At 35.2% G+C, this 9,970-nt stretch overlaps 1 protein-coding gene across 1 annotated transcript in view; it reads left to right on the top strand.

The window, feature by feature from the left end:
• The first annotated feature begins 353 nt into the window (after positions 1-353).
• Positions 354-9,970, top strand: part of Shoc1 (shortage in chiasmata 1) — a 62,897-nt gene continuing 53,280 nt past the window's right edge. The window contains exons 1-3 of the mRNA XM_046451876.1: positions 354-398; positions 3,418-3,538; positions 7,532-7,619. Coding sequence (XP_046307832.1) covers positions 354-398; positions 3,418-3,538; positions 7,532-7,619 — 254 coding nt within the window. The remainder of the gene's footprint in view (positions 399-3,417; positions 3,539-7,531; positions 7,620-9,970) is intronic.

Genomic DNA, 9,970 nt, shown 5'->3' with positions numbered 1-9,970 from the left:
GAAAAACATGGTTATCTTGAGAAAATCTGCTCTGCCAGTCTTTGAAACTCCAGTCTCTTCTGCAACAAAATGATCACATTAACTGTATTTAAACCCATAAACAGCTATATGGTTAAGCAATGTAGAAAAATGTATAAATAAGTTTGTGGATATACACAATATTTTCATATTAGATTTAAATCAATAATAAATGTTATTTTATAATTAACTTTTATCATCAGAACCATTTCTTTAAATGAGTGAAACAAAGTCTTGTGATTAAGAGAGATTTTCTCCTCTTGGCTTTGCTACTTACTAACATTTAATTTTGTATTTCCAGATGTTAAATTTGTATTGCTTTATAGAAACAAGATATGTTTCCAGCTTTGAAATATTGTGCAATAGACTATTTATATGAGGTAATGTTACTGGCTTACTATCTATTTACTAGGAATTATGTTCTAAAAATATTATCTGGATTCAGTATATGATGGGTTACAGTAATCCTTACATTAATCTTCACTCTAATTATTTTTACTTTCATTTAAAATTACTTTCCACTTTTAATTTGTGCTTAAAATTCCATCTTGGAAGGAAATTGCTACATTAAAATAATTAAACAATTAAAATGAATTTGAAATTACTGGAAGAAAAAACAAAACTTGGCAAGTTGGGAGGGTCTGTTAACACTCTACAGTTGAAAAATCAATCCTAGTTATCTTTATTATAAGATAATAGTAACAGCATGTATTAACCACTTATGATGGGCCAGATATTTTGCTCTTCTGTGAATTATATTCTTTGATCATTATAATTACTCCAACAGGTTTTACAATTTTACAGGTTAGGGAAAATGCTTTCCAGAGAAATTAAATAGTTTGTACAAATGTTGAAGGTGAGATTCAGTCCCAGGCACATTGTTTTTTATTGTTGTTTTGGTTTTATTTTGTTTTTTCTGTTTGTTTGTTTGTTTTTTGTTTGGTACCAGGGATTGAACTCAGGGGCACTTAACCACATCTCTAGCCCTTTTTATATTTTATTTAGAGACAGGGTCTCGCTAAATTATTTGGGGCTTTGCTAAGTTGCTGAAGCTGGCTTTGAACTCTCAATCCTCCTTCCTGCCTCAGCCTTCTTAGCCGCTGAGATTACAGCATGCTCCACTGCCCTCAGCCTCAGGCACTTTATTAAGAATGTATTGGAGAAGTTGTCATATAACAGTTCATTGTTCTAATGATCTTAATTGACAAGTTAAATTTTCATTTCATTGAGCCTATCTAGCAGGGCAGAAATAAAATTATTCTAGTTAAACTAAAATTGTGCTATATTTTACATGAAATAAGACATATAGCCATCTTCAGGCTTTATTGTTTCCTCATAACTGAGGGAAGCAAATATGTAGTGTTATGAGATATACATGATAGGGAGTCAGATATCTTAACAACTTTATGAATATAGATCACTTGCAAAAGTAGTGTGTACTCAAACATCCTCAAACTTTTATCCTTTCCCATGGAATCTTAGTTTCTTGCTGGTATACTCCACTCCCATGATATAATGCAAATATGATACTAATCAATGGCGGAGGTTGTAAAAGATGCAAGACCTTGAAAAGTTTATTAAGACAATATTTAAGAACCAATTAAATAACAAATAAGACTATTATCAAATGAAGATCTTGCATACTAGATCAGTACACAGACAAGAAGAAGAGAATGATTTGAACTATCCAAGGAATCAGAGATGCCTTCCCCCCTCAATTTTTTCTTTTGGAGCTGGGGATTTAACCCTGGGAAGCTTAACTACTGAGCCACATCCATAGCCCTTCTTATTTTATTTTACTTAGAGACAAGGTCTCACTAAGTTGCTTAGGGCCTTGATAAATTACTGAGGCTGGCTTTGAACTTGTAATCCTTCTGCTTCAGTCTCCTAAGTCATTGAGATTACAAGCCTGTGCCACTGTGCCCACCTGCTCAAATATTTTCTAAAAATATCTTCTCTATGATCAAAGGTAAAGCAATGGTTAACATCATGCACATCATAATATTGTGAGAATAGTATGATAGAAAGCAATTATAGGCTAGTTATAAACAAAATTTTGTTAAAGTTACCTTTTATAATTTCTTTTTTAGATAAAGTGTTAAGCATTTTTCCTACTTACTATGAATCTTTGGTCTTCATTTTATAGAAATTAAGCTGTATCTTCTCTATACCATTTATTCTTACATAATGATAACTTCCCATTTAACATAACACCTTTGGCACACATAAAAATCTTTTGGAAATAATGTAAGAAAGTATCATTTGTCCAAATATGTAGAAAAATGAATTCTGTGTGAAGTTAGTACCGCTGACAATCCCAGCCCCCAGAAAGTAGTTTCAAAAGTGAGGGCAGGATGGGCAAGCTGACCAGATGGGTCCAGCTTCTAACACACAAAGGAGCCTGCATCTGTTTTATTTATATCGGAGAACATCAAAGACTTTCCATAGTTCTCCACCCAAAATAGGATAAAGGTGGGGGCAGTTGGCTACTCAGTTCCTAACAGGTTATGCCCCTCTCTGATACTACTGCGAGGGACCTTTCTAACAGAGTGGAGGGAAAGGTCATGTACATTGGGCCGTCTGTCTCTGAGGGAGAACCATGGGAAGTTCCCAATGCCAGACCTATGCCCTTCCTGACTTCGATGCCAAGAATAGGTCCTCATGCATTTCATGGATGGCTTCCCACAAGTTAGAGTTACTAAGGGAAGGCTTCATAAAGGAGATATTATTTAAGATGGTCCTTGAAAGATGAGTAGGATTTTTGATAGCGATAGTAGGGCACTCTTGGAAGCACACTGTAGACTGTTGTGTTGATGAGGGAGTAACTACTGAATGGCAAGGATAGGTAGAGAAGGAACTGGTCTATTAGGGAAAACAAGTAGAGTAATGGGAATTAATGTTGAAAAGTAAAGGTAAATCTAAATTAGAAATCTGATTGATTTACCAGTTTATTCAATTGTTTGAATATCCCTTTCAAAGAACAGTTTTAATTTTCTTCATTAGATATATTTTTTAAATTAGAAACTTATTTTTTAAATTAGAAACATATTTGCTGGTTATAACAAGTGAAAAAAAGGACAGCCGCATTATACTGGTTAGTGATATATAAATTATATGATCCCATTTTTTGTCACACATACACACACACACACACATACACACACACACCCCACACGTATTTTAGCCTAACTTAGGGAAAAAACTATGACAATACACAAACTATAAATGACGTTACTAGGGACCTTAACTTTCTCAGTTAATGTGGTTCTTTTTTATATATTTTACAACAAGTATGTATTACTTTTAAAGAAAAATTATGTTTAAAACAATAGAGATTTTACTATTCTGAATATTGATAGTGTGTGTTAAAAGATTTTATAATCTTACCTTCTTATACAGAGTGTAGTTCGAAAGAAGTTTTCCAGAGATGCTTTATTGCTTCGAATCCCTTCATGTTTCTCTCAAGGTGAAAATTATGCACGACTTACTGATGATAAATATAGGCGGCCATGGACAAGAGGTATGTTTTAAAAATTATTCAGTTTAGTGCAGTAGATTATTAAGAAAATGCTGTGACCAGGCATAGTGGTACTCACCTATAATCACAATTATTCAAGAATCACAATTCTAGTCCAGCCTGGGTGACCTAGGGAGATGCTGTCTCAAAATAAAATAAAAAGGGCTGGGGGATATAGCTCAGTGGTAGAGTGTTGACCTAGCATGAAGCATGTGAAAAACCCTAGATTCAATCCCTAACACCCCCCCCCACACACACACACACCAAGAACATGCTGTGCTTTATTCAGTAAAAACTTGTTGTGGGAGATCTTGGGGAATGAAATTGGCCAAATTATTACATGCATGTACAGATATATTACAGTGAATTCCTCTATTATGTGTTAATTATAATGCACCCCAAAACTCATTTCACTTACATCAAAATTCCCAGTAGTTTATAAGTTGATTTTTTTATTACAGAATTTGGGTGACTAAGTATAGAATTAGAAAGTTTATACTAACTATAATAAAACAAAAAGATAAATAGATGATGAAGTCTTCAAATATTCTAAGATTATAAATATTTGTTTTATTATAAGATTTTTCTGTCCCAAGAATGACTATAAATTGTAATTATACACTGAATATAGAATTACTCTAAAATGTATTTGTATGAAATATTGTATCTATCAAGTCAGAGGCTAAGAAATAGGTAACTTCCTTGGAATCCAGTTTGTCCCCTTTCTCACTGGTTGTTCTTAAGAATAACTATAAAATAGCTGAGTTCAGTGGTGTATGCCTATAATCTCAGCAACTCAGGAGGCTGAGACACAAGAATCACAAGTTCGAGGCCAACCTTAGCAAATTAGTGAGGCCCCTAAGCAATGTAGTAAGACCTGGTCTCAACATAAATAATAAAAAAGACTGGGGATGTAGCTCTGGTTTCAACCCCTCAGTATCAAAAAAAAAAAAAAAAAAAAAAAGAAGAATTATAAAATGTTTTGGAAATATAAAATCCTGAAATAGAGGGAAATTGGCTGAAACAACTCAGTCTCTGTTCAGAAACAGGATTTCTTTAATGCTTTAACCCAGTGTGGGGTGTTTTCTGGGATCCCTCAGTTGCTACACAAGTGGGGACCATGAAAACAAGATTCCGTCCACCCTGGGTAACTTTCCTGAGTCTTGGGAAACCAGCTCACAATGAATCCTAGGCTTCTGTTGTCCCATACTGCCTATCTGTAAGTAATAAATTTATTTCATGTTTCTTTTTATATGTCTCACTGCACTCAGAAAAGTTGGTAACCAGTGCATAGTGAACCTGCTTCATAACCTGGAGTTTCAAATTAGAGTTATCAAAGTGTATATTGCACATAAACTAATGAAAATGGGAGGAAACACCAACAGCATGAGTATAGATAGACCAGAGAGCTTAGGGCAGACCCTGGAACACTCCAGGTAACATCAGTAATTAAAAATCTATGTAGTGGGGGGGGGGGGTGCTGGGATTGTGGCTCAGTGGTAAAGTGCTTTCCTAGCACACGTGAGCCCTGGGTTCAATCCTCAGCACCACATAAAACTGAAATAAATATATTGTGTCCACTTACAACTAAAAAATAAATATTTTTTTAAAAATCTATGTATGGGGCTGGGGTTGTGGCTCAATGGTAGAGCGCTCGCCTAGCACATGCAAGGCCCTGGGTTAGATCCTCAGCAGCACATAAAATAAAATAAATGTTAAAAAAAAAATCCATGTAGAAGGAGAAACCAGCTAAGAATTGAGATAGAAAAACCATGAGTATGGTATTGTAGAATTCTAAAGAAAAAAAGTACTTAAAGAAGGAAGTCATTGATAACCTTGCTATAAGTGGCTTCCTTGGAATATGGTTACAAATTTGATTAGAATATGGTTGGAATGTTATTGAAGTATACTGAGAAGAGAATGAGGAGTGGGGAAATAAGGTAGCAAGTTTGGACAACTCTTTTGAGGACTTTATATGAAGGAAAATTTTTAAATGAAGCACTAGCTGAAGGGAGAATGAGGTAAAGAGAATTATTCTTTGTTTTTGTTTTGTTTTGGATGTGTAATTTTTAAAAATATGTATAATAAGGAGAAACTCTAAAATGCTTATTTGCCAATGGAAATAATCTTGGTAAAAAGAGAATATGATGATGCAGGAAAGAAAAAGGAAACTTGGGAGTAAAGTGGGATAGGATAAGGAGCAGAATCATGGAAGTTGGTACCCAGTAGGTACCAGAATAATTATTCCATTGTATATATTAGCAATATAGAGTTTGTGGGTGCCTATGCCAGGAGATTGTTAGAATTGGTGGTTAAAGATGAGGTAGTTCCTCTTTGTTTATATCAATTTTGTATGTGAATGCAGAGTCATAGATAGGGATCAGGATCAGGGGGATGAGCATTGAAAATTTGAGGAGAAAATATGTGAAATGACTGTCTTAAAGAGCAAGAAAGTCATTGTATTAGGGAATATACTATTATCATCTGTCAATGTTGGATGGCCACTTAAAATTTATGATCATAAAGAGATCATTCAGCATAGCTGGATGATTTTCCCCCCATACTTTTCAGTTGTTCTATAGTACATACCCAGAAAGTTGAGAAGGTATTTTCCTCCATTAATACAAGGAAAGGAGGAGCAAGGGAATCCAGAGTCTTTGTAAAGCAGTGACCTTGGAACTTACAATGTAAGTTACAACAACACTATGAAACAGCTACTACTATTCCTAATTTGTTCATAAGGAAACTGAGGTACATAAGTAGTGTAACGTGGAGGGTAGATGGGTGGGTTCTTGGTTTTGTGAATTCAAAGAATGAAATCTATGGATACAAGGGTGAGATCAAGATAACAGGATTTATTAGAATAACAGAAAGAAAGCAGAGCTCCCAAAGAAGGAGGTGTCCAAGAGAGAGATGCCAACAGGTGTCTGTTGTGTAGGAGTTTTGAAAGGCATATTGGTGGGGTGAGGGATGTTAACAAGCCAATCAACATGTATAATTTCAATACCTTATTTACATAATTAAGAGGACAAGTCAGAAATTGTGGTTTAACACATCTGTTGGGGAGAGGAAGGGATCTACTTTGTGATCAGCCATTGTTAGGGATAGGAGTAGGAGCAGCTAAGGAGGAGGCATTGTGGTTGAAACTGTCAGCAGCAGTGACAGAATGTTCTAGCTAAGAAGGAGGTGTTGTGGTTGAAGTTGTCAGGAGCAATGACAGGATGTCCCCTAGTCCTGATGTCTCTTCTTCTAGGAAGGCAAAATCTCATTCCCTCTTTTCCTCCAAGGCCTGTGTCCTACCTGCTTATGGGAATTCTCCTTTCCTGCCTCATTCTCTTAGTAGTAGCATAAGGATTACAATCTAGGCAGAGTGATTTCAGAACCTGTACATTTACTCATTGAACTTTCATATTTTTTCAATAAGGTATAGACTTATATGTAAAGTGATTTGTTTCGGGTATCAAAACTAGTCGGAAATAATACTGATGGACTCTGATTTTACTGGTGGTAGAATATTTCATTTGTATATTCCGACACTAGCATATGACATGGTCCATCTCCTTTAGGAACCAAGGAGACAATTTGGGTGTCAAGCTTAAATACATAAAATTTTAAATATGCAACTGCATATGATTAAGTACCATATTGTTTCTGACAATATAAGGACTTTCAAGGGGAGTACATGAGAGTGAGATGGAATGGTTAGTGAAGGCCTTATTAATTATAGCATGAGCTGTTAAAGAAAAGCTGTGAAATAGGAGGATGTTTGATGATACTCTGTGGTTGAATTTTGGTGGAGACAGGTTGTAACAATGAGAATGATTACCTAAATGTTTGGAATTAGATATCACTTTGGGAAAAAATACATTTGTGAAAAATAAAGATAATGCTTTATTTGTAAACAAATGAAAGATTCACCATGTAAAAATTTTGGTTTCCTTGTATTAAATATAAAAGAAAGTTTTAGAAGCTAATGTTTACTATTCTCTTTCCTAGTCTCAGCAGTTTCAGTTTGGGGAATGACAGACAGCTCAATCTTGGATCAATGGAAAGCAGGTTTCTTTGTGGAAGATTTCCTTGAGAAGTATGTGTTATTAACCTCAAATTTCCTTTTACATCTAGGAAATGATAAGCATTAAGTTCTCCGGACACTTGAAAAGAAAAAAATTTTTCACCTCCCCACATATTTTCTTCTTTTATATAAAAAAGAGAGAGAAAAGAAAAGAAAGAGCCCTAATTTGAACCACACAGAGGCTAACTGGAAATTATTTATTTCCCCCATTTAACATTTATCATCCTAACCTTTCTGTTTTTCTTAGAATATGCCAATCTTGTTTCCTTCTTTAGGCCTTTGTATGGCTCTCTCCCTACCATTATGCCAGCTCCTCAGCAGGCCCTTCACTAACTATATTCTCTAAAATATTTGTCTTACCAACCCACTGGCTGTTATTTGATGTTCATTTATCTTGTTTTATTCCATTAATAACAGTTTTTTACCATAATTATTTATTTATTTATCTGTCTTTCCTTTAGAGATCATCTTCGTGAGGGCAAGAACATTGCTTTGTTTACCTGTCTTTTCCCAGCACCTAGAATGGTATTAGCATGTTATAGGCACTCAATAAATATTTTCTTAAAGAATTAGTGAATGACAGTTGATAGAATTACACAAAAAAGAATGATAGCAAAAAAAAAAAAAGCTGATCTAGGTTGGAAATCTCAAAAGCAGCAGTATTTTCAGGTTAGAAAAAGGAGAGGCACCAGTGAAAAAAGAACGAATAACTGAAACCCAATGACAGGAAATAAGGTGAAGGCCAGGAAACACGGAATGGTCTTCATAGATCTTTGTATCGGGGAAAAGAATTGGCCATGTGTTCTCAAAATCATAGTACCAAGTATTATTACAAATGACAACTCTGTCAGCAACATTTATTTGGTAAAAAAAAAAAAACAAAAAACCACCAGCTATGTAAGTACTAAAGTACTAAAGTCAAAAGTCTATATAAAGATCCACATATGAATCATGTGTTCTTAATCCGTCATATGAATATGACCGAATGGAAATATTTCTTCCTATAACTATGTTTTCTTCAAGAGTAAAGGAGAAATTCAAGAGATTTTTTTTCCTACCTATAATTTTAAGATACAGCATATTCATTATTTTTATTATTTATTTTTACATTAGGAAGTTATATTGATTTGGTTCTTTCAGTCAGTACAAGAGAATTATATGGGCTAAAATATTTAGGATGTCAGAAAAAAAAGGTATATTAGCATGTATGGCAAAACCATTCACGATGTGTTTATCTGGTGGAAGATCTCTTATAACGCCAATATCTTAATGGTATAGACAATGGCACATACACCTGTATCATTTGGGAAAGAGATATTGGCAAGGTTAAGGGATCCAAAAACCATTCCCCAGAACTGGGAACATCAGAAGTTTTTATTCCACCTAAGTAAGAAATAACATAGGAAATGAATAGTTACCAACATAGTAAGAACTACACCTACAGGAGATGGGCTATCCAGTAAGAGATGTAACCTTTGGTGGAAGAGTACAGTCACTTCCAAATTACAGCCCAGCAGAGAAGAACCGGGAGGAATAATATTCCAACCTGTTTCTCTCACCTTTGTTCTCCTGCCAGTGCTTCCTGAACCCAATTAGAAGTTAGAGGGTACAAAAGCTTGGTTTGTCCATAGAGATCAGCTTCCCAGGTTGCAGAACAGAATATAAAAGTTTAGATAATGACATTGATGAGTAGGCATTGAATGTTCAGCACAAGGGCAGTTTGGCAATGCATGACAAAACTTTAAAAATCTGTATACCTTTAACCTCAACAGTCCCACTTTTAGGAAATGTATATTGGAAAATTATTAGATAAGTACACAAAGATGTGCCTTACAATAGAAAACAATTAAAAGAAACTTCAATTTCTAATAATAGGGAACTGGTTGAATAAATTTTGATTTTCTGATTATGTAAGTCAGCTTTCTGACATTTTAACAAAATATATAAAGTAATAAACTTAGAAAAGATTTATTGGCTCGGGAGGTTCCAGTCCATGATTCCTTGATTGATTCCTAGGGATCATTGGGCCTGTGATGAGGCAGCACCTCATGGAGGGAGCACATGGCAGAAATAAACTGCTTACCTCATGGACCAGAAGTAAAAAAAAGAAAGAGGAAGGTGCTGAGATCCCACTGTCCCCTTCAAAGGCATAACTCCCATGACCTATAGACTTCCCACTAGACCCCACCTCTTGAATCCACCACCACTACCCAATAGTATACTCTGGGGACCAAGCCTTTCCTTTGGGGAACATGTAAGATCTAAACTATAAGGGGCTGGGGATGTGGCTCAAGTGGTAGCGCGCTCGCCTGGCATGCGTGCAGCCCGGGTTCGATCCTCAGCACCACATACAAACAAAGATG

The sequence above is a fragment of the Marmota monax genome, unplaced genomic scaffold (genome assembly GCF_021218885.2).
Source record: "Marmota monax isolate L192 unplaced genomic scaffold, Marmota_monax_Labrador192_F-V1.1 WCK01_AAM20220418_F8-fsc00020, whole genome shotgun sequence".
Classification (NCBI taxonomy): domain Eukaryota; kingdom Metazoa; phylum Chordata; class Mammalia; order Rodentia; family Sciuridae; genus Marmota; species Marmota monax.
The sequence above is the reverse complement of the archived record's forward strand: the minus strand, read 5'-3'. Positions and strand labels throughout refer to the sequence as shown.